Raw genomic sequence first — 23,418 nt, 5'->3', positions numbered from 1 at the left:
CCTCCCCCCACCCCACCCCTCCTTTTCCCAATCCTAGCAGGGAGTTGGGAGTTTTACCTCCTAAAGTGTTATATCCCATGTATCCTCTTCTCTTCGTTACACATGGCCTCCTTCCTTCCATCATATGTCTTGCCCGGGTATTGACATGAACCTCTTAAGTCCTCTTCCCAGACCTCCTCTTTCTCAGTTAGATCAGTGTCCTTATTATGCTTTTTTTAAAAAATGCAAATCTTATCCTGACATTCCCCAGCTTAAAACAAACTAATAAGCAACCGTTCTGATAAACCCTGTCACAGAGGTCTTTCAGTTCCTCAGATGGTGTTGCTCCGTCCCAGGGCAGGGCCTCACTTTCGTTTCCTCTGATAGTGTTAAAGAGAAATTGCACTGGACACTTGTTAAAAAGGATCTGACAGAATTTTATTCAAGCTAGGATAGTAAGAGACTCCAGTACACAACTGAACTCAGCTCTGAATGATAGCAAGGACCGCTGGGGATTTATAGCAAGTGGGCAGGGTGAGGGGGGTCAGAGGATGGAAAATTACAAACAGGAGCTTGATTAGTTATCAAGGGTAGAGGGATTCTCAATAAACTGGCTTAGCAGGATTCTTGCTAAAATTGGACTCAGTAGGCCAAGCTTAAGGCCTAGCAGAGAGGAGGGCTCAGAGGAGCCTGAGTAAAGTTTGGTCAAAGAGGCAGTCCTTGTCAATGGTATGTCATAAGGCCTCCTTCTTATTACTAAGTTGGCCTCTAGAGAGCCTCAGGGCCAGGATCAAGGCGATCTGAACTGTGGCTATGAGTATTCCAGTCTTGAAAAGTTATAAACTCCCTTCTATATTAATAAATTGTATTCTGATTTGTAACATCAGGATCCTGTGAGTCCTACTAGTGAGAATCAGTTTCTAGGGCCTAATTCCCTTCAGGTGATAATTTCACTGAGTTTGCTCTACCAGTAAATCTGAGGTCCAAACCTTATAACAGGTGGTCACGACAAGGTAGTAATTAGGTCTGGATGACTGATTTTCATAAATGACATTTTTACTCTATCTCACACATGGATTCCCCAATTTTAGATTTTCTATATGCTCTTCTCTTTTCACTAGATTTATCTTGAGCCAAGCATTTGAGTCTCATTCTCCACCTCCATCCCCAGCATATCACCTAGTTAGAGTATCTGACATACTTATATATTATAACCATATTTATTGACTCCAATATTTATTTGATAAGGGCATGTTATATTCTCATGTTTTGATGTAGAAGCCAACATATCATTTCCATAAAATGTCAAACCAAACCTTCATTAAAAAATTCAGAATACTAGGAAGGAGGTTTTAACACCCAGTAGAAGGGCACTCTTGCTCAGAAAGATAAAAATTGTACCTAACTTTGTTTATTCCAAGAACTTTATTGTTTATTCCAGGAATCTCTTGAAAGATCCATCAACTTCTTAATAGAAGGCATCAAATGACAGTTTACCAGACTACCTGCAGTACTCTTTCAGCCCTTGCTTTGGTTTCAAAACATGATCACTCCTTCAAGACATGGAGACTAATTTTCCTACCTTGTGTGTGGACTGGACTTGGTGACTTGCTTTGAGTGAATAGAATAATGTGGAAGTTGGCATTGTCATACTAAGTACTGCAAGAGGTTGCAGCTTCCTCAAGTTTCTGTCTTGGACCACTTGATCTGACGGAAGGCAGCTGCCCTGTCAGGAGGATACCCCCATGGAGAGGCCCATGTGGTGAAAAACTGGTTTCAATTCAATAGCCAAGTGACTGAGTTTAGAAGAGAATTCTCCAGAATGGTTGGCAGCGGCAGGAAGCACAGGCAGGTTGGGGAGGGGCAACAGTGTGAAAAAGCAGTTGGTGTGAAGATGAGTAAATGAAGCTGATATCTCTGGTGATCTTTAAAAAGAACTAGAAAAGCATTATAAGCTTTCTCTGCTGCACGATTTCTATCACTTCTGGAAGTTCTATGAAGAACTTGATCCTGAAAAACCAGCTGATTCACTGTCCACAAGACTTGTATTCAATTACTGGGACCTTATGATGTCCTTGCTAAAAAACATAAAATGAAGAAATCAGCAAGGCTGATTTTTCCCTTAAGTGGGAATAGTACTATAATACTCCTGAGTACCAGACCATTTATTGGAGATGATAAAACTCAGTCCCACAGGAGGTAATTCAAGAATTCTCCTGATGAACCTCCTGTATATGTGGGCACAAATGAAGCAAGGAAAAATTATATAATTGTTCAAAATGAAGATAAAGTGTTTGTTGCAGTCAATTATTTTTGATGAAAAGGCTTAAAGAAGTAACAGATAAAAAGAAAACTAGTGTCTTGAAAAACACAGATGAAAAGCTCACAGAAGCAGCCAGAGATAGGAAACCAGGGAGATAAGTAAGTTGTGACAAAGACCATTCCTGGTGCTGGCTTGATTGACCCAGTAAATAAAAATGATGTTGGGTACAGAGAGCTCCCTGAAACAGATGCCAACCTCAAGAGAATGTGCCAGACAACTGTTGAGGCAACAGGTGATGAAGAGAGACTAAAAGTTTTTGCCCCCATCCAGGAAGTGATGACTTCTGTGCATTTTGCTAATGATGAATGTGATTATGGCATGGGGCTTGAGTTGGGAATGGACCTCTTTTGCTAGAGTTCACACTATTTTCATAAAGTTGCTGGCCAGCTTTTACCTCCTGTACGTAATCTGTTGAAGAGGAATCTCTTCCCAGAAATCATTGAAGATCATCTGGCAAATAGAAGTAAAGAAAATATAGACCAACTTAAAGGATTGGTATTAAACTTGTGATTTTTATTTTGTTTTTAAGGAATACAGAGGAGTAAATTGATGGACACATTGAAGAAGAGGAAGAGGAAGAGGAAGAGGAAGAGGAAGGAGAAGGAGGGGGAGGAGGAGAAAATTCTCTAGCCCCAAGTAAGCAGATGTCTGCAACTTCTGTCAACATCTTGTTTGCAACCTCGTAAGAGACACCCTACCTGGGTAAGCCACTCCTGAATTTAAGACCCACAGAAAATATGAGATAGGAAATTTTTGTTGTTTTAAGCCACTAAGTTTTAGGGCAATGTGTTATACAGCAGTAGATAATAAATACAACATTCTACCTCAAAATCATCTCCTAACTGTGTCTACCAATCCTAATATATATCATGATCCTTATCCAGTCCTTACTACTTTGACTCACCAAAAAAATCCAGATTTTGAAAATCTCACTACATAGCTAAACTTTTTCCTCTCCCCTCTGAGACACTATTAAGACTCCTGCAATAGTGTTTTCTCTTGTCCAATAAACTTAGCTTTGTTCTTTCAGTGAGGTTTTTGGTGACATTTTGAGGCAGTAGCATTTGAGAAATGGTAAATAAAATCTGAGGAAATAGAGTGAACATTGCAAAGATTATTTTTATATCACACACACACACACAAAGAACATACTTTAGCTATTTGTTTTAGAAGAGCCTACACTATGCAATCAATTCAGTACAACTAACATGAGCACCATCTATGATCATTATACTGAAGATTTCTGTTTATAATAGAAGATACAACTTCTGACTTACAGTGGTTCATTAAAAAGTTCCATGAAATAAAAAATCAGTAGCTAATATTTATCTGGTGGTTTTATACTATTTTTCAAGGCTTTCATAGGCATCATTTTAATTTACAATACCTTTACAGTCCTTAGAGGAATGTAAATCAACTACTGCTATGCTCCATTTACGTATGAGTAAACAAACAAATTAGGTAACTTGACCAAGTTTATTCATATCTCTCATACTGTTCAGTTATGTATTATTCTGTTGCTAGGATTTGGTGAAACCTAATTTATGGCCCAAATTCTTCCTTTAAGAGCAACATTAATAACCTCTTAATTTGCCAAAAGTCTTTCTGCAATTCTTTCCCTTCAAAGCATCCTAATCACAGCTGCCAAATAAATACTACAACTTCTTTATTCTGAAGAAGAGGTGAAGAGATAGAAACTAGAGTGAAAAACCTCCTGGCTTTCACATGCTTTATAATCCAGGCTATCAGAGTCCATTACTTTCCTAAAGTCCAAACTCAAGACTCATTTCAGTAGATTATTTTCATTGATCGTCAGTGGTTTTCTCTTGTTGGATTTTTCTCCAAACGAACTGAAAAGTCCTGAAAAACAGAGATGATAACTCATTTATTTCCAGGTCCCTTTTGGCTTTTTGTTCCAAAGGGCCACAGCGACCTCGGCAACTGGTGGTCATCCTCTTCAGGGGCAAGTAAGGAGAAGGAATTGGGAGAATTATTTTTTTCCTTTATTTTTTTCTTTGTTATCCTTCTTCCGTTGACAATACCCTCCGTGCCAAACTTGTGTCTCCATAAACAGAAGGACAATAGGAGGTCTTTTTTCCAAAATGAAGTAACTTGGTGTTTCAAACTTGAATTGAGCACTTTGGCCTAGTAATTAACCAAACTTGCTTGCATCCTAAATGAGAGATTTTCAGAAAGTGTTTTCATTAAAGATATAAATTGAGGGAGGAATGGAGAAAGATATTTTTATATGTCGAGTATTTATAAGTGTTTTTCATTTTCAAAAGCCTCCAAGAGTCACATATCAGCAGTTTCAGCTTCTTTCTAGTTCACAGGTTTTCCTAGAAAATTTAGATATTGTCTTTTATTTAATTGGATTTAAGAAAATCCTAGGGAAAAGAACATACATCTTCACTATTTTACTAACAATTTAGGGATAATATAATTATAATTATATGAAGACAAGTAAACAAATAAGGAGGAGCGAGGCATTGGTGGTTCAGTGGTAGAATTCTCGCCTGCCACGCGGGAGGCCCGGGTTCGATTCCCGGCCAATGCAACTCTCCCTTTTCCCCGGCTGCGGAGTAAAATATTTTCCCTGAAAAACAACAAACATTTTAAGATAATTACGCTTCTGGTATCCGGGTGTGGCTGAGAGAAGCCAAAGTTAATCCTCCTTCTACCATTTCACCTTTATAAATTGTACCCGTTGGCGTGCATTTGGTTTTCCAATAACCTGGAAAGTCATCTTGTCCGAGCTCAAGGAAACTCCTACCTCAATTGATAGAAGTCTTTCGAAGGTGAATTCTAAGTCAGTAGTATTTGGAGGTGGAGTGTAGCCACGTGTGGACACAAATATCGTATTCCTACTCTTACAGCCGTAGAAAGATATTCACAATCTCGTAGAGCCAAGAAAGTGTCAAAATTTGTCCCCTTGAAATATGAATTGAAAAAAATATGTGGTCGTATGTTAGCAGAGTGGCGCAGCGGAAGCGTGCTGGGCCCATAACCCAGAGGTCGATGGATCGAAACCATCCTCTGCTAGCATCGGTGTTCTTGATTGAAACTTGATTTTAGAAGAAAGGGATTGAATAAATATTACAAGAGACCATCAGATCGAGCTTGTGGGACAGTTCGGGATGTGTAAGAATCCCCAAAGTGGTTTGTTAAAAATACATATTTCTCGTTTTTGACAGAGGTAAATCTTATTCATTATGTCTGGTAACTTGATCTCTCAGATTTGGAGACCACTACACCTCTTAGGGATTGGAATGTGACCTTGGTAAAGTCTTTGGTATCTTGTAAGTCAGACAAGTGTTATAATTTGTAATTACGTCTGTAACCAACATCTCAATCTGCAAATTGCTGAGGTTTTTACCATGATGACAGGCATTCCAGAACTGTTGTCGAAATTAAAGGACGTTTTTTGTAAGAGGAAAGATATTATTCCTCATGGGAATATATCTAGACAGTTTAAACAGTTATGTAGTCGTGGCCGAGTGGTTAAGGCGATGGACTTGAAATCCATTGGGGTCTCCCCGCGCAGGTTCGAATCCTGCCGGCTACGGAGGTTTGTTTTCCCTCCAGGTAAAAATACCTGTGTACCAACTACAGAAACGGTAGAACACGGAATATACTGTTTTACTGATTATTATTATCTTTCTCCATAAAATTGGAAGCAGGTAGTTCTAGTCCTTTAGTATAACTGTATGTAGAGAAAGTCTTTGAAAATTACTTTGGTAAACGCTAGGGATTTCTGAGACCATCATAAATATGCTGAAAAAATGCTCAGGCTTTAGTTCATTTTGAATTGCTATCTCCCTATCTGAAATTCAGCTCAGGTCTGACTTCCGAACCTCGCCTGCCTCTATTTTTCCGATGTTCTTCCAAGAATTTGGGTATATCCAGTGCATCACTATTCCACTCGTGAGTATTTTGATGTTTGGGAATCAGTATCTCAAACAGAAATTTCCAATATTTCCTCCTTCTGGAGCCCTCTTATCATTCCATTTAGGAGGCCAGATTGTAGGGAGGAAGTACCAGTTAAAGAATTTTCAAAACTGTTTTCTGATTTTGGCTTAATTTCAAAACAACAACAACAACAAAACTGTTTTGCTCGCTAAAACTCTAATACATACACATACAGTATATGCAACATAAATAAGAGTAAATATAACAAAAATTCATCTTGTATTAAACTTTCAGTCGATCCATTAGGAAATGCGGATAAGCAAAAAGAAGGATGTAAAAATACTCAAAAAGGAAAAAGTTTTTTCTTATTCCCGAAATTACCAGTAATTTCCTATTTTATCTTGAACTTGTTTTTTCTTCTTGCGTTTTCTATATTCACACATGTCCTAAGGGATTTTTAAGTGTTGACACCATATGTAGACAAACGTTCATGGCCCAGGTTAGAAATTCAGTAAAGGCACAGTTTTGATTTTGCAAGGAACGCCGGTAACTCAAACCCTCCGGGGGCCCTGAGAAAAAATTCCAAGCAGAGTGAGCTCTGCTAGGCTTTTCGCATTGCGGAGCACTGAAGGTGAGGCTTTCGCTCATCTAAGACAAATCTTTCCAATGATGCGCATACGACGCACAGCAGACACGTTCCTAAAAGCGTGGGGCGAGAAAACGGAAAGAGCAGGGGCCCCATGGTGTAATGGTTAGCACTCTGGACTTTGAATCCAGCGATCCGAGTTCAAATCTCGGTGGGACCTACTAGTCTTTTAGTGTCTTCCCTCCTCGTCTCTTAAATCACCGTGGTACCTCGAGGAGGCTAGAGAAACTTGCACTTGCGCAAGATACCCCATCCCCGTCAGCAAGGAGACACTGTCCTGCAACACAGCTTTCCTTACCCTTTCCTCTGGGATTCCACATCTGCCCTCTCTTGCTCCTCCTCCTTCTCTAGGCCACAGAATCTCCTCCGATCCTCGTCATTTAGATTACCCCCTGGGTGACTATTCACGTTTTCCACCCTTGACCTCAGTCCTGGGTTCAAGTTCCATCAGTTTCTAAAACGAACTGGGTCCTGAGAAGTTCGTAGTGCCTGTGAACCCTGGTCGTCGCGTTTCACCTGGAGCTTCTGCTGATTGGCATACAGCAGATTCTCTATGAATATTTTTTAAATGAAAACGATAGTCCATAAAACCCTGAATAGAATGACAGACTCTTCAATGAATATTCATAAACTTCTCAGCAAGTGGTGGCCCCATGGTGTAATGGTTAGCACTCTGGACTTTGAATCCAGTGATCCGAGTTCAAATCTCGGTGGGACCTACTTTTGTTTTGGTGGCCAGCCTGTTTCCTCCGTGTTTCCCTCAAGTCGATAATGTACACTGGTTTCTGGGCATAACCTTCCCACTCAGGCTTCCTTCTCCCGAGGAGCCCCTTGGAACACCATTCACTCTCTCGACAACTACTCTTGCCTGGATTCCTGAAGACAGTCAGATCCTAAGTAATTTGCATGCTCAGGGTCTTAACACTTCATGTCCCAGAGGCCCCTCTCGCAAATCTTCTCTTCTCTGAAGCCTCCTCATAACGTATCAGCCTAATGTAAGAATATATATCTATATAAATTATATATATAATTTATATATAATATGTATGTCATATATAATAATATATAACATATATATAACAATATATATAATTTATATATATATAAATTGCAGTAGCAAGTAGAAAGTTCCTCATGTAAGGACCCCACGGTTAGCACTCTGGGCTCTGAATCCAGCAGTTTGAGTCCAAATCTCTTTGGGACCTCAGCAACATCTTAGCAATTTTCCTCCTATGGTTCTCCTAAATCGTTAGCCAGATGTACATATCTGGCTGTAGGCGCTGCTGGTTACTTCCAAGTCAACAACCAAAACAAAATAGAACCACTGGCCAAGAGAAGACTGTCTCTGATTACCTTCCTCCGGAATTCTAGCCCTACCTCCCCTTACACTTGATGGCCCTTTTTGCCTTTTGCTCAGAGTTCCTCAGATTCTGCTAAATTAGAATCCTGGTTCCAATGATTAGGTGTTCATGTTTTACAGTCCCTCTAACTCAGGTCCTTCCTTTCCTGGAGCCCACTTAAAGTGCTCCATTGGCTTCCAAACACTAACACTGTCCTGAGAAAGTTCCTACTACACAGCAGTACCCTTGTTGAGTACATCTTAGAGTTGTACCCATGAGAGGTTCTGTTCAAACTCCACAAGCTTATGTGTTGCCTACTTTATTTTGAAGATAAACTGACCTGTTAGGAGTACACATCAGTCTTTTGGTAGAGACCTAACTTCAATGACCTCATGATGTAATGGTCAGCGCCTGGACTTCAAATCTTAGTGGACTTGTCTCAGTTTTGGTGACCTTGCCCTCACATTTTGCCTAACCAGGAGTACACTCTGATGTATAGACACTCACTCAGACTTGCATTTCTTCTCTTCCATCAACGTCCAACTCCTTGCTCTTTCCTCTGGCTACTGAAAATATCCCTCTCCCCATCACCCTCACCTCCCCCCTAAAATCTCTCCTCTTGATGCTTTTTGCTTTGCCTGGTGCCGGCCTAAAGTCAATCAGATCCCTATAAATCAATTACATGCTTGGGTGATTAAGAGTTCATATGTCACAGGCCCCATCTGTGACTTTTTTCTCCTCTGGAACTCAGGCAAATGCTCTGTAGGCTGCAGAACTCTGAACACAGACCTGAAAATATCCAAACCACAGAGTGAGACCCTAGCTATCGTAGTCATCTGAGAGCCTCCACTGTGTCCTTAGAGGAGGCTCTCTCTTAATATTCCTTAGATTGAATCTATGCTGAAACATTTTAAGGACCAACAGACCAGATGCATTACTATACAAGTCTTAACCTTGAAGGTTTGTTATACCAAGGTCCCATGGTGTGATGGCTAACTCTCTGGTCTCTGAATACAGCAGTCCCAGCTGTCAGTGGGACTCTAAATTCTTTCTGTTGACTCTCTCCACAGTTTGAACATGTATCCTTCAGTGCTCTGTGACACCAAAACAAGAGTTCCCATGAATGCTTCTGGTTTCTAAAAATTGTTCCAGAAAAAGCCCTGCAAGCTTCCTTCCACCTATTAAGCTCCAGTCATGTCAGTGCCTTAGAACCTCTGTCTTAGCTTCCTATTACTGCTGTAGCAAATTACCACAAATTTAGTGACTTAAAACAACACAAATTTACTCTCTTACAGTTCTGAAGTTCAAAAGATTACAATCAAGTTGTCAACATGGCTGTGTTCCCTCTGGAGACTTCAGGGAAGAATGTTTCCCCGCTTTTTTTCACCTAGTGGCCTCTTCCTTGTATCGCCTCTTGCTTCTGCAGTTACGTTTCCTAATGAATCTGATCCTCCTTTAGGTTCACTTAGATAATCCAAGATAATCTTCCATCTTGAAATCCTCAATTTAATCATATCTGCAAAATCACTTTTACCATGTAAGGCAACATATTTTTAGATTCCACATATAAGTGACATGATATAGTATTTGTCTTTCTCTGTATGACTTACCTCTTTTAGCATAATGCCCTCAAGGTCCATGTTGTTGTGAATGGCAGGGGTTTCCTTCATTCTCATGGCTGAATAATATTCCTTTGTATATATATGCAACCACATTTTCTTTATCTATTCATCCGTTGACAGACACAATTTCTTTCCATAACTTGGCTATTGTGAAAAATGCTGCAATAAACATGGGAGTGCAGATATCTTTTTAGTATCCTGTTTTCATTTCTTTTGGATAAATACCTAGAACTGGGATTGCTGGATCATACAGTAGATCTATTTTTAATTTTTTGAGGATCCTTCATGCTATTTTCCTCAGTGGCTGGACCTCAGTCCCTTCTTTATTTTTTCTTCCTTTATCAAAGCAAGAGGGCCATTTATAGGGAGAAAAGACATTATCTTCATTAATAATAATAATAAAAAAAGCAAAATAATAATATAATTTGGCAAATAGAACGCTGCTGAGTAAAGAAATACAATTTTATCGGAAGGTTTCTATGTAAATGACGAGGGGGTGGTTAAGGGTTTATAGGGAGAAAAGACATTATCTTCATTAATAATAATAATAAAAAAAGCAAAATAATAATATAATTTGGCAAATAGAACGCTGCTGAGTAAAGAAATACAATTTTATCGGAAGGTTTCTATGTAAATGACGAGGTGGCCGAGTGGTTAAGGCGATGGACTGCTAATCCATTGTGCTCTGCACGCGTGGGTTCGAATCCCATCCTCGTCGTTCAACTTCCCCGCTGTGCTGCGAAAGTGTGGTTTTACTACCTTGCAAACAAGGTATTTCGCCAGAACGTTTCGGTAGACGCTGTGTTAGACACAAATTGAGGTGACAGGTAACTTTCACTTTCAATAGCGTTATTTTTAGCCCCTTTTACAGAGAGATTAGGATTTGAGTCACGTCACGTGGATGACAGTTAAGAATCAAACTCTACTGCCTCTGGTCAGACACAGGTGTGCTCACGTATTCCCCAGCTTCTCCACCGTTGTCAAAAACTGATTTCTGGCCCTTTGACTTCCGTTACGCTTGTTGACCCCCTCCCCACCCAGCCCATCTTCCTGCCTGCTTTTCTAACACTGGTAGCAAATTACAAGCAACTAGGGAGTTTTCTCAAGATGTCCACCTTTCCTCCACCCCTCGGCACAGCTGAATCAGTATCTCTGAGGGTGACATCCAGGCGTGGCTGCAGGGGCCACAGGTGATTCTGATGGGTTTCTTGGGCTGAGAACCACTGGCCATTCGCTTCTCTTCACTCCCTGCTCCCACCCGCTCCCCAGCTTTGGTTCCCTGTCTGTTTTTTTTTTTTTTTTTTTTTTTTTTTTTTTTTTTTGCCTCTTAAATTCTAGACACGTTTCCAGGTCCAAGGCGCTCCCTCTTTACACCTTATCACTCCCTATCCTCCCAAACTCTTCATCAAACGCTAGTTTTATCTGACCACTGGTCCCTGTCTTCAGGAGCAGAATCTGTTCACATGCTCTGCTTTTGCTCAAGTAGTTCCTTCTGCCTGGAGAGTCTCTGCTCCCTTGTTGCAAAATCCTCTTGCAAGACCCACATCAAATGTACCTTTTCCGTGAATCCTCAGATGAAAGCATCACTCTCCTCTTTGTATTTTACATGAATGAATTTAATCAAAGACCTTTTCCAGGTGTTCCAGTCTCTATTAGTTTCTTCCTTCTTTGATAATCTTCTGCCACTTATATCTTAATTTTAGCATATAATACCATAAAATCTCACCAGTTCCCTCTTTTCACCTTATAGTAAACTATAGCAAAGGGCTGAGTGCACGGTGTACAATAACAAAATTTGAAGGGACTGGAAAGATGATCTCTCTGAAAATTCTCACCCCCCATCACCTGTCTCTATTTTACAGATGAGAAAACTGAGGTAGAGACCAGACAAATTAATTGTTTTTAAAAAATCATATAACCAAAGTTTCCTTACTAAGGTTCATGGGAACCAAGTTCTTTAAGATCAAGTGGTTAAGGTGATAAGATCTTTCTAACATGTTCAAATCCAGTGACTGGGATTGTGACTTTTCATACCTGGAAAATCCTTCTGAAGTACACTTGTCATAGATCAGCAGAGCTCCAGAGGCTCCTGAGGACTGAGACCTATGAAGCACAAATTTTGAAGTAAAATCTGTTTTTGAATTTTACCTAACAATATATGGCTTATGTAGTACCTGTGATTCAAAGATAGTTCACAAATTTTAACTCATTTTGTCTTGAAAATAAAAACTCAGGAAATGCTGATCCAGATTGGAGGCCAAAGTGGGGTCTTGAGGAATTGAGTGATATGCTCTTTATATTTTTGAATTTTCTCCAAAAAAGAATCAGAGATATTGGATGCCTGAGCAGTCTTATCCCTCTTGTCCCTTCAACCCCATGTTACCTTGTTTGAGAATAAGGTTGTAGGGGTACTACCCTTTTATATCCTTGTCCTTCCAACTTTGCACACTGTAAACATTCAACAGATAGTTATAAAATAAACACAGGCATATTGTATATGTGTGTATGTGTATGTGTGTGTGTGCATGATGGTGACATGGTAGGGACTGAAACTTTGTCCAGGCAGCATATACCTTAGGGTATTTGTCACTCCTTTTAATACACATTAAAGGATAATTTTAAATGTGCTAATCTCTTGTATTGTTTCCAGAATAGGGAGGTAGATCTGGAGCCATTTTCCCTCTGCCCCTCACCTCTTTTAAACCCAAAGGGTATGTTTTTTCCTTAACTACCAAAGACAGAAGCAAAGAGGAATACGTTGAGTAGAAAAGAGTTAAGCCTCCATGTGATTTGAACCAGCATTTGAATCTGAAAACACCATATGTTTCACCAGGAAGTCATCAATTGGAAATGAGATTTTCTTCGTCCTAAATTATTAATTCAGTTATTTAAGCCCGGAAAAATGTTTTTGTATATTTTGCCCAGCTATGTTCTCTGCCTTCCTGTTCGTACACAGACTCCGCAAACAGTCCGGCTATTTCAATGACCTTAGTATTCTGTTCTGTAATTTAGGTTTGAGTATAAGCTGTTCTCATCCTTTTGACGGCAGCAAAACCAAAGGAAAACAAGAAAGTTAAGATGGAAAAGATAGGGGAAGAGTGGAAACCAGTGACAGATTCCAGCACCCGGAACTCAGACTAGAAGAGAACTGTGAAGAGGTTGTGGCCTTGGGCGAAGCCATGGGGAAGGAGAAGCAGCAGGTTTCCCCCCGTGCTACCCACTGGGGGCTCAGTTCGAGAGAGCTCCGTTACAGATCGGAATTCCCTTTTCAAGGACAAGCCGAGCCTGTGAAAATGACTCAGGAGGTCAAATCCAAATATGGGGAAAGCTTGAGAGCCCCAAATTATTGGAATGCCTTATTTCGGTTTTGACTTCCAGCCACTCTTTACACTGGTTCTCCCAAGGCTTTTGAGAATACCTCTTTAAAATAGGGCAGGAAGAAAAGGGTTCAAAAAACACATGATTTCCTACCGCCTACCCATGAGATGTGGCTATCGATTACTAGAAGAGGGCATAAAAGGTAATACTAACCACGAAGGGATTCGAACCCTCAATCTTCTGATCCGAAGTCAGACGCCTTATCCGTTAGGCCACGTGGTCGCCGAGCATAGGATCTCGCTGTGACACTTAGGAAGTAAATTTTCTGCCCGTTCTGAGTCGTGAAAGTTACGTCATGACAAAAAGGCAATGGCCCCCACGCCGCCGGCGCTCTCTGTCATTGGAAAAATAGAAACTCGAGATTAAGGGGGTTATCTCGGGCCAAGGAGTAGGGCCTTGTGAAGGGTAAGAATTGACAATTATTTCGGTCTTGGGTACTCCATGGAGGGAAAAGTCATTGACTGTACGACTCCCGAGCAGAAAAACTGGAGTTTATGGCACCCAAAGGATGCCAAAATATTGCATATTGCCTGCATCGAGGGATATTTTTAAATAAGAGAACTCAGAGTTTCTTCCCTATTAATATTCAGTCACGCTCACAATTTTCAAACTCTAGGTACTTGGGATGTGTGCCTGGACAGTTGTCAGTAAGAAGGCAGTCTTACTACATAAGGCAGCATCTACACGACTGTCTCTCTTGTCACCCGGCATGGATGTCTGCAGGCCCCCAGGCATAACAATTTCCCCTTTCCCATGTTTTCTGGTATTTTCCCTGATTGTCATAATGTGACATCAAAGCACTTTTCATAGTATATTTCTATCTGTTTGAAAAGAGAATGCTTTTTTTTTTTTTGGCGTTTCTCAGGGTTTAGGGCAGTCCAGTGCCATTACTATTATTTGAGGCTTCCATATATTAAGAAATAAGCACTACGGTAGAATTACAAAAGTTTTGACTGTGACAATTTTTACATTTAATAGATGAATCAACACAAAAACGTGTTACAGTAGAATCATTCTATGGTCAAAATATTTATAGAATTTATAATGTTTTGTAGAGGGCTTGGCCCAATGATGTGATACAAAATTATATTTTGGATGGCTTCTTTTAAGCTTGTCAGTGAATCTCTGTGACCTCATGCACCTCGTTTGAAGATAATGTCAACATTATTAGTCTACACATTAGGCATTTCCTTAATTTTCTTAAATTCTAGACTCTGGGAGCATTGGCCTTCCTGGCTTAATTGTGGTAGGTCTTGGCTTTTCTCGACTAGTAAATTAGCAGCTTTCTGGAGTACAGAAATAGGCCCTTTCACACAGTCTTTCTTCCCTGTCCACGGAATAACATGTGGCAAACAGTAGGAGCTCAATAAAAATGTGCTGAATTTCTCATATACATATGTTTTTGAATTTTGAGATTATCTTTAAGGTGGAGATTATTTAACAAAAAGATCCTTCTCTCCTGAAAATATTTGAACGTGGACTTGTTTTCTCTCTTTCTCTCTTCCTGGAAGCAGGAAGATGGTGGCTAAACCATCATGGGTAGTGTTGGTGGAAGTGGTAAGAAGTGGTTGAATTCTGGATATGTTTTGAAGGATTTGCTGATTGGATTGAGGGTGTGAGAGAAACAGAGAAGTCATACATAGCTCCACGATATTTTGCTTTAACAACAGTTTCCATTTACTGAGATGGGGACCACCACAGGAGGAGAGGAAGGAGCATTTTGGGGGTGGTGTGTGTGGGGTTAGGATAAGTTCTGTTTGGACATGTTAAGTTTGAGTTGTGCACTTAACATCCAAATTTGGAGTGGTCAAATTAGGATTCTATATGTATACGTACATAACATTGTGAATATACACATTGAAGTGGAGATATATATATATATATATATATATATATATATATATATATCCAGTCTGTTGAAGACTCCATCTTTGAGAAGATTATTGGCAATGAAATCCAGCCAAAATAATTTTTGACCATGACTGGTGTGTTGCTTTCCATGACTTTTCCCCTCAAGCAAGAAAGAGCATCCGTGCCATCCCTGAAGATGGAGGACAAGAAAGCCTTCTCTAGTATTTCCTTGTGTATATCTTTTTTTGTGTGTCTGCACTTTTTCCTTTGCTGTAATAAATCTTAACCTTGGGTAAATGTTGATTCATGTGATTCCTTCCAGCGAATCACCAAATACTGGGTGGTCATAGGGCTACCGGGAAACAACTTGTACTATACACACGTATTTACTTGTTTAAAAGCATTTCTACACTGTAGGCTACTTAATGCCTTTTCTTAGCGCCTAGCACAGTATCTAACATAAATATATGAATGGGAATCCTTTCTGAGAGAAATAAAACTATAAAACAGTCCACACATATATTTAAAAAATGAGCATAGAGAATAGTTCTGTTAGAGATTGTAAAGCAAGGTAGAGGGTAGAGACACATTTACCAGTAGCCGCCGAAGTGGTTTTCTCAGGTCAAAGTACAATCATGGCCTCCCAAACTCTGCACTCTGTCCCAAACTGCTACTTATTTACTTCAAAGATGAAAACTCTACTAGTTGCAAAGAATCTGCACCGGGATGGCCCAGGAGATTTCTAGTCTATCAGCTTAACCACATGGCCACAATTACCTAAAAGTAGTGCTTTCCAAATTATGTTATAGAAGGAAATGTAACTCAAGATCTTGGCTGCCACCCCTGCCCTCAGTTTAATTCAGCATTTTCGCAGCTTCATAGGGCAACGAGAACTGTCGTGATAAAATAGCACGGTTACCTTGGCAACCAGAAGACATCACTTAAACGGCTTCACGTTTATTTTCAGGGAGTCATTTTAGCTCCAGAATTAAAACAAACAAAAAAAAGGGTGGGACGCCATTTTATTTTTTTTTCCTTACTGTGAAACAAGGTTACACAATTTTAACTACAGAAGGAAAATAGCAGAGGATGGTTTCGATCCATCGACCTCTGGGTTATGGGCCCAGCACGCTTCCGCTGCGCCACTCTGCTCTCTACTTAAAAACCTTTCCTAATAATACTCTTAAGTCTACTCAGAGGCGACTTCGCCTCTAAATATAAAGAATGGAAGAAAGCGCCTATTTATTTCAATTCCTTGGCTACAAGTTGCCAAGTCTCTGGAATAATATCGTTACCAGAATCAGAGAAAACGACGAGGAGTAGAAAAGTAAACATTAACAGAGTTAAGTTACTGGGCGCAGAGGTGAGGGGTGGTTAGATAATTAAATGAGAATTACAGGTTTTAGTAAACAGGGGAGGAGACGAAAACAAGAGGGAAAGGAACACGGGCGTCCGCGCGGCGGGCGAGAATTCTACCACAGAATCACTAACCAACCATGTATTCGCCTTTGGGAAGAAAATCCTTTTGGTCAGATTTCCCTTGGCTTCGTGACGGAGAGGGTGAAGTCCTGCAGTTTTTAAAGTCCTTCGGAGCGGGGGTTTCGGTTTGAAGGGATTTTGTTGTAGGGAGGAGTAATTCTGGAAGCACCGTAAACTTGGGGGCAAAGCGGGGCTCCGCATTCTCAGCGAAGGTTGCAGCAGTTCCGGTCGTGTGGGCGAAGGCTCCTGATCAACCGTTCTAAAGCATCCCAAACAGCAAAAGATAATTAGTAAAAAAAAATGTTAACATTTTTAGACTGACGCAGCTGTTAAGTAGGTCCGAGAAGTCCCACTTAGGGCCGGAGGACCGGCTGTAACACTGTATTCTGACTTCCTTCGTGAAGGGCACATTCGGCGGGCGGGGACTTAGTCGTCATGACGTCATCGAGACTGGGCGGTGAGGAGAGGGGCCGGCAGGCTAGAGGAAAGTGAGGGCGAGCGCGGTTTCAGTTTTCAATTCGGTCCGAAACCCGCTTATATAAGGGAATTGCCTCGGGCTTTCTGTTGCTGTTTTGGAAATTGTCAGAGCAGTATTATCATGTCTGGACGAGGCAAAGGTGGTAAGGGACTAGGGAAGGGGGGTGCTAAGCGACATCGCAAGGTTTTGCGCGACAACATCCAGGGTATTACCAAGCCCGCCATCCGGCGTCTGGCCCGGCGAGGTGGGGTCAAGCGTATATCTGGTCTGATTTATGAAGAGACCCGTGGGGTACTGAAGGTGTTTTTGGAGAATGTGATCCGAGACGCGGTCACTTACACGGAGCACGCCAAGCGGAAGACTGTCACCGCCATGGACGTAGTGTACGCCCTCAAACGCCAGGGACGCACCCTCTACGGCTTCGGCGGTTAGGTCTCTCGTTTTCAGCGATTTAACATCTTTTACTACCAAAGGCCCTTTTCAGGGCCGCCCAAATGTTTCGGTGAAAGAGCTAGCACTTTTTGCTGTTGTTTTTCCTTTTTATGAGGTGTGCTTCGTTTTCGTGCTTTCTAATTTCTAGTTCACGTTTTAGGAGGGCAGAAGTTGGCTGATTTGTGTATGTTTCCGCTTTGTGGAAGTGGTTTCGGGTATAAGTTTGAGCATTTTAACGTTTCGTGGGGCAGTGAAGAAACTCGCAGAGCACTGTCTTCCCCAGAAAGATTCCATTTAAGTTCTGGTGTATTTCAAGTTTGAAATCGTGTATGCTTAGTGCTTGAATACTGGAGGGAAGTCGGCATACACTGCCCCGGTGTAGTAATGCGAGGCTCCCTTCCCCCGCCTGTAGTCCGTGCTCAAAATGGCGGCGAGAACGAGGAACAAAGAAAGCCCGCGCCCGTGGCGGAAAGCGGGGCCCGGAACAAAGGCGAATTTACGAGTGGGGCGGGTCGTCTCCTGCGCGGGGGCGCGCTCCTGAGCTCTGCTGGAGTGTGGCCCTGCTGCTGGGCTCTGCAGACTTAAAACCCTTGTACCAGTGCTTTGGGGGTAAAATTAAAATGCACAGGCGGGGAGAGCTAGCACGTGTTTCTAGGCATAGAGAACACTGTATTCTGACTTTCTGTTAAAAATTTAAAAAGCCGATAGGAAGTATGTTACTTAACAACATAAATGTCACCTAAGCTTTACAGTTAAGTAGACATGATTTTAAAAAAATGCTACACAGGCATCAGCATATTTTACCTCAAATTAAGTACGCACTATTTTATTTTTTAAAAAGCTCCCATATAATCACTGCCAAACTAAAACCAGATTCCTTAATATCTAATACTGGGTTCACAGTAACAGATCCCAGTTATGCCCCAAAATGTCTTAGAGATCTGGTTTGTTTAGGAGGATCCAATCACGCCTTTTCAGTCTCAGGTTTCTCTCTTTTTTTTGTCTCAGGTCTTTTAATCTACAAGTTTTCTCCTCTTCTCCTTGATCTCATTTAGTTTTTTGATATTGATTTGCTGCAGACCTGGCCTATAGGATGTCTTGGTTTGGCTTGTTTCCTGATGGGGTTATTTTCCTTGACTTCTGTACCCTGAATGCCCTACAAGTGATTTTCCCTAGACTTGACTGAAATCACGTTAATTTTCTTGTCAAGGAACAGTTACAGATGATTGTATGTAAATACTACTGTACATCAGAGACACTTGATGTCGTTATCCAGATTCGATATGATAGATCAATTACTGGTTTAGGGTGATTAGTTTCTTTGTAAAAGCAGGTTTTTCCTCCTTGTGGCCTGCAAGTAATTTGTAGGGTGATACTTTGCGAGCCAGAAATCAATGCAGTCATTTGGAATCTCATCTGTTTTAAAGATACGGGCTCTGGTGCTTAAATATGAAAAGGATCAGATGTTATTTGAGCTAAGGCACTGGTTTGAGGAAACAAATTCACATGACGATGTTAATTTAATAAACAAACAAAATTGAGCACATGGCATATACCAGGCACTGTCTGATGCTATGGAATTATAGCAGTGAACAACTGTGAACAAAACAATATATCTATATTCAGGGAGCTTATATTTTGTTGGAGGGGGCACAAACAAAACAGGTAAAACAGTATGTAAGATGGTGCTATGAGGACCACTGAAGCTGGGAAAAGCATTAAAGTATGGAGGAAGGAGGTGACATTTTAAATGATATGGTCATAGAAGGCTTTACTCATAAGTGATGCTTGAGGGCAAAAAAGATTGAGAAAGTGAAGATCCAAATGGAAGGAAGACCAAGAAGGAAAGCCAGGATGCAGAAAGGAAGTATTGTGGTTGGGTGGAGGGAGGTGAGTAGTTCTTATATGGCCTTCCTTATAACCCAACACCTTTTTAAAAGAGGTACCTCTAAACCTAGTGAGGCATGAGAAAGTCCTTGGAAAGTAAGGCACATGTTGCATGAATTGGTCATCAAAGGCAGGGAAGACTTACAGTCACAGGCACTAGGTTGTCCTCAGAACAGTTCAGGGGAAAGAACTGGTTTCAAAGGGGCTTGGACTGTTAGAAGTGGTTTGGATTGTTCACACTGCCAGACAAGGAATCCTAATTGGTGTTAAATGCTAGTAGGTTTTCCGGCCTACTCCCTTGTTTATGGCTTCAAGATTCTGAGACTCCAAAGTGGGCAGGACTAAGAGCAGCTTCCCAGCACTTCAACCAGAGGCTTTAGCCAACAGCTAATACTTTAGACCTTCTCTGTGCAGTCACCACCCTGAGTACTTTACTTGTGCTCTTTTATTGATCACCCCAGCAGTGCCACACCGTAGTTGCTAATTATTATTCCCATTTTAGAAAGAAATGCTCACAGAGGGTTTAAGTAAGATGCTCAAATTTAACATTCAAAGAGGCAGTCGGGACTGTATCATATGCTGGGGGATTTCCCCTTAAACCATGCTTATCCATTTCTCAAATATACTTACGTATTTGTTTTCAAGAATACATTATTTTAAACTGCATTTAAAATTAACTTCGGAAAGCAAGAAATGAATGCCTTAATTATATGTGGAGTTTAGGGAATTTTCTTCACAAGCACCATTTGAAATATAGTAACATTCCATGTTCACAAAAATCACTGTGTAGATGTAGGGAAGAAATTTTTTTTCCTTCTTCCCTTCTAGATTCTTTGGCTGGCCTAATAATTGATAGAAGACAGATTGACAGGAGAAAAACAAAACGTAACAACGTGTATCTCCTGTATACATTGGAGACCCCAGTAAGACAAAATCTACAAAATGGCTGGGGCTACCACCTTAAATACCATCTTCAGCTAAAAACTAAAAACGATGGGGATGGGTAGTCTGTTGTGGGAGGCAACCAGGGAAAGCACAGGAAACACGGGTAACGTTGTCATACAGATGCAAGTTGTGGGCTTTTGCATAGGTAACAGATTCGGCCATCCTCCTCTTCCTGGTAGAGTAAGAGACACCCATACAAAAGGGGTATTTCTCTTATAAATGTAAACGTCTCTTACAAGAGTAATTTTCCGAAGCTTTCAGAGCTTTTCCTCTTTCCTAGGTCATACATAAATGTAATTTTGAAGTCTGGAGTTACAGACCCTTAAGAGACAATGTGAGTGGCTCTTAAAAGAGCCTTGGGTTATTGGAGAAGGAGCGAGCTTATTTGGAGCTGGTGTACTTCGTAACAGCCTTGGTGCCCTCGGACACGGCATGCTTGGCCAACTCCCCAGGCAACAACAGGCGCACGGCTGTCTGGATCTCCCTGGACGTGATGGTCGAGCGTTTGTTGTAATGCGCCAGACGTGACGCCTCGCCCGCGATGCGCTCGAAGATGTCGTTGACAAATGAATTCATGATACCCATGGCCTTGGAAGAAATACCAGTATCCGGGTGAACCTGCTTCAACACCTTGTACACGTACACGGAGTAGCTCTCCTTGCGACTGCGCTTGCGCTTCTTACCGTCCTTTTTCTGGGCCTTGGCCACCGCCTTTTTGGAGCCCTTCTTCGGAGCAGAAGCAGACTTAGCTGGCTCAGGCATGGCAAAATCAAAAAGCCACCAGGTAGCGAACGAGAAACAAATACGCCCAACGAGCAACCGGCCTCAGTATTTGTTTGGTCTGTATGCAAATTAGAGATGGCAGAATTACGATTTGTGATTGGTCTTTTCAGCATCCTACTCTCTGATAGGCTCTTTATTACAAAGTCTCATTGGCTCTTCCCTTAGCTCAACCTTACTTAATTTGACCTTTCAATTACAAACTCTCTATGTAAATTAGTAACGTTGTTTTAGAACTAGCTTTTGATTGGCTAAGGGTTGTGTTCGGCCAATCGCACAAGCTGTTTTACCAAACCGCCGCAGAGTATAATAGTCTAGTTGCTTGTGTTCTGAAGGTCATTTTCTTTGGTTTTTGTTTTCATCTTAGCGTTTCGTCATGTCTGGCCGGGGGAAACAGGGTGGTAAGGTACGTGCCAAGGCGAAGACCCGCTCCTCGCGGGCCGGGCTCCAGTTCCCCGTGGGTCGTGTGCACCGCCTGCTCCGCAAGGGCAACTACGCCGAGCGGGTCGGGGCCGGCGCTCCGGTTTACCTGGCGGCAGTGCTGGAGTACCTGACGGCCGAAATCCTGGAGCTGGCGGGCAACGCGGCCCGCGACAATAAGAAGACGCGTATCATCCCGCGTCACCTGCAGTTGGCCATCCGCAACGACGAGGAGCTCAACAAGCTGCTGGGCAAAGTCACTATCGCTCAGGGCGGCGTCCTGCCCAACATCCAGGCTGTACTGCTGCCCAAGAAGACCGAGAGCCACCACAAGACCAAGGGCAAGTGAACCAATTCCAGTATCAGTGCGTGTCTATAACTTTTTACCCAAAGGCTCTTTTCAGAGCCGTCCACATTTTCACACTTAAAAAAGCTTGTAACTAAACCTGGGCTGGGTCTATGAAGGTTACGCGCGGTTAAAGCCATTGGATAATCGCCACAGTTTATTACCGCAATTCGCTATCTAACGGGACTGATTGAAATGTGACTCGGGGAAACAACTTTTACAAAAAAATGGTTAGTACCGTAAGCAAGGGCTTTTAGTAGTGGTGAAGAAGCAAGTTTTGGTAATGTTTTTAAAACCTGGGGTAGTTCGGTTATTTAGCGAGAAGGGAAACATTCTATCCTGCGGAGAAGGCAGGTTGGGGGTGGTAGCTTAGAATGTCACCAAGACGTTTGAAACAGCCAAACGAAAGAACGGCTGGCAAATCAGATCAGCGCGGGCTTTTCAAGTTCTGAACTTGTTGCCGAAACTCGGCCTCTGTTCACCCGTGCCGAATAGTAAGCGGCGACATAGTTTTGGGTGAAGTAGAAAAGAGTAGCTTTCATTGCTTTGCCAGGCAAAGGAGACCACAACAAACTAGTGCCCTCAAGACTGTCCCCTCCCTTGAGAGAGTAGGAAGGAATTTTATACAGTCTAGGAGTGGAAAATAGGGCCGCAGATAAGAATGCAAATTTGCGTTCTTTTTTACTTCAGGAAAATTTCAAAATCAAAGATGGCGTCCGGCGGTCCTGGGACTGGCTCTGGTGGTGCTTGAGGTTATTGCACCGTGATCTCCTTTCTGGAATGAAAAATGTTCACAGAGGAAGGGAATGTTTTCTCGGAGAAATAAACACCAGGTGCATAGTACAATTCTAACTAGAAAATCTTCAAAGTGAAATTAAGCAAGCAAGAAAGATCTCTGAGAGACTGGCTGACTGGGCTAAAAGAAGAGTTAAACATGATGGCGGCTATCTTAACTAATTTCTGCTGGAACAAACTGAAGCAAAATCCCATTTGGCCACCATAGGAACGTCAATCATTTGTTGCGCACTGTTTGCCGGTCGTCCCCGGCCCGTCGCTTTCTCCTTGGTTTCCCAGTGGACATAGGAAGTGGCAGCCCAGGGGAATCTAAGTTCAGTTCAGAAAAAGTAACCACGGAGAAAAAAGAACACAAGTAAATCTGTTCTTAAAGCGTAGTCCTCGGAATTCTAGGCCCCATTACACAGATTTGAATCAGAATTGGCATCGTCCACGATCCCCAAGTGGTTCCTTATTTATAATGTGAGATGCGCTGAACGAGAACATTAGAAAATTAGTTCCTTTGGGTCGCAGAGTATAACAAAAATAGGAATTGAAATGTGGAGTATTTCATCCAATCAGAGTCTCTAGTACTTCACCAATCACTGCGTTGACTCTTCAGCCAATGGTTTTGTTTCGCGGGGCTTTTGAAATAGCGGAAGGCCAATCGGAACGTTTCTGAGTATATATAAAGGGGACCTCTTCCTATCTATTTGCCAGCTTGGTTTTTTTGTTTGTTTTTTTACGATGGCTCGAACTAAACAAACTGCGCGGAAGTCCACCGGCGGCAAGGCGCCGCGCAAGCAGCTGGCCACCAAGGCGGCTCGGA

At 41.7% G+C, this 23,418-nt stretch overlaps 2 protein-coding genes, 8 non-coding genes and 3 pseudogenes across 10 annotated transcripts in view; 10 read left to right on the top strand and 3 right to left on the bottom strand.

The window, feature by feature from the left end:
• The first annotated feature begins 1,801 nt into the window (after positions 1–1,801).
• Positions 1,802–2,812, top strand: LOC103090027 (UPF0609 protein C4orf27 pseudogene; annotated as a pseudogene).
• Positions 2,813–4,788: 1,976 nt separating this feature from the next.
• Positions 4,789–4,859, top strand: TRNAG-GCC (transfer RNA glycine (anticodon GCC)). Its single transcript has one exon. It is a non-coding gene; the product is annotated as a tRNA-Gly (tRNA).
• Positions 4,860–5,272: 413 nt separating this feature from the next.
• Positions 5,273–5,344, top strand: TRNAM-CAU (transfer RNA methionine (anticodon CAU)). The gene has a single exon. It is a non-coding gene; the product is annotated as a tRNA-Met (tRNA).
• Positions 5,345–5,785: 441 nt separating this feature from the next.
• TRNAS-UGA (transfer RNA serine (anticodon UGA)) lies at positions 5,786–5,867 on the top strand. Its single transcript has one exon. It is a non-coding gene; the product is annotated as a tRNA-Ser (tRNA).
• Positions 5,868–6,945: 1,078 nt separating this feature from the next.
• On the top strand, positions 6,946–7,017 carry TRNAQ-UUG (transfer RNA glutamine (anticodon UUG)). Its single transcript has one exon. It is a non-coding gene; the product is annotated as a tRNA-Gln (tRNA).
• Positions 7,018–7,504: 487 nt separating this feature from the next.
• On the top strand, positions 7,505–7,576 carry TRNAQ-UUG (transfer RNA glutamine (anticodon UUG)). The gene has a single exon. It is a non-coding gene; the product is annotated as a tRNA-Gln (tRNA).
• Positions 7,577–10,455: 2,879 nt separating this feature from the next.
• Positions 10,456–10,537, top strand: TRNAS-GCU (transfer RNA serine (anticodon GCU)). The gene has a single exon. It is a non-coding gene; the product is annotated as a tRNA-Ser (tRNA).
• Positions 10,538–13,346: 2,809 nt separating this feature from the next.
• Positions 13,347–13,419, bottom strand: TRNAR-UCG (transfer RNA arginine (anticodon UCG)). The gene has a single exon. It is a non-coding gene; the product is annotated as a tRNA-Arg (tRNA).
• A 2,709-nt stretch (positions 13,420–16,128) lies between these two features.
• On the bottom strand, positions 16,129–16,200 carry TRNAM-CAU (transfer RNA methionine (anticodon CAU)). The gene has a single exon. It is a non-coding gene; the product is annotated as a tRNA-Met (tRNA).
• A 925-nt stretch (positions 16,201–17,125) lies between these two features.
• On the top strand, positions 17,126–17,437 carry LOC103082659 (histone H4). Its single transcript, XM_007471243.1, has one exon. It carries the CDS (start codon positions 17,126–17,128, stop codon positions 17,435–17,437), a length of 312 nt encoding a protein of 103 aa, XP_007471305.1.
• A 3,213-nt stretch (positions 17,438–20,650) lies between these two features.
• On the bottom strand, positions 20,651–21,040 carry LOC103082925 (histone H2B type 1 pseudogene; annotated as a pseudogene).
• A 385-nt stretch (positions 21,041–21,425) lies between these two features.
• Positions 21,426–21,818, top strand: LOC103083197 (histone H2A type 1-J pseudogene; annotated as a pseudogene).
• A 1,518-nt stretch (positions 21,819–23,336) lies between these two features.
• The window catches only part of LOC103089763 (histone H3.1-like), an 11,698-nt gene continuing 11,616 nt past the window's right edge, over positions 23,337–23,418 (top strand). The window contains exon 1 of the mRNA XM_007471262.1: positions 23,337–23,415. Within this exon, the coding sequence (XP_007471324.1) occupies positions 23,337–23,415 (79 nt within the window). The remainder of the gene's footprint in view (positions 23,416–23,418) is intronic.

This window comes from Lipotes vexillifer, unplaced genomic scaffold, assembly GCF_000442215.2.
Source record: "Lipotes vexillifer unplaced genomic scaffold, Lipotes_vexillifer_v1.1 scaffold56, whole genome shotgun sequence".
NCBI lineage: Eukaryota > Metazoa > Chordata > Mammalia > Artiodactyla > Lipotidae > Lipotes > Lipotes vexillifer.
The sequence above is the reverse complement of the archived record's forward strand: the minus strand, read 5'-3'. Positions and strand labels throughout refer to the sequence as shown.

Coding starts and splice junctions, on each gene's coding strand:
- LOC103082659 (XM_007471243.1), top strand. CDS start 17,126: ATGTCTGGACGAGGCAAAGGTGGTAAGGGACTAGGGAAGGGGGGTGCT.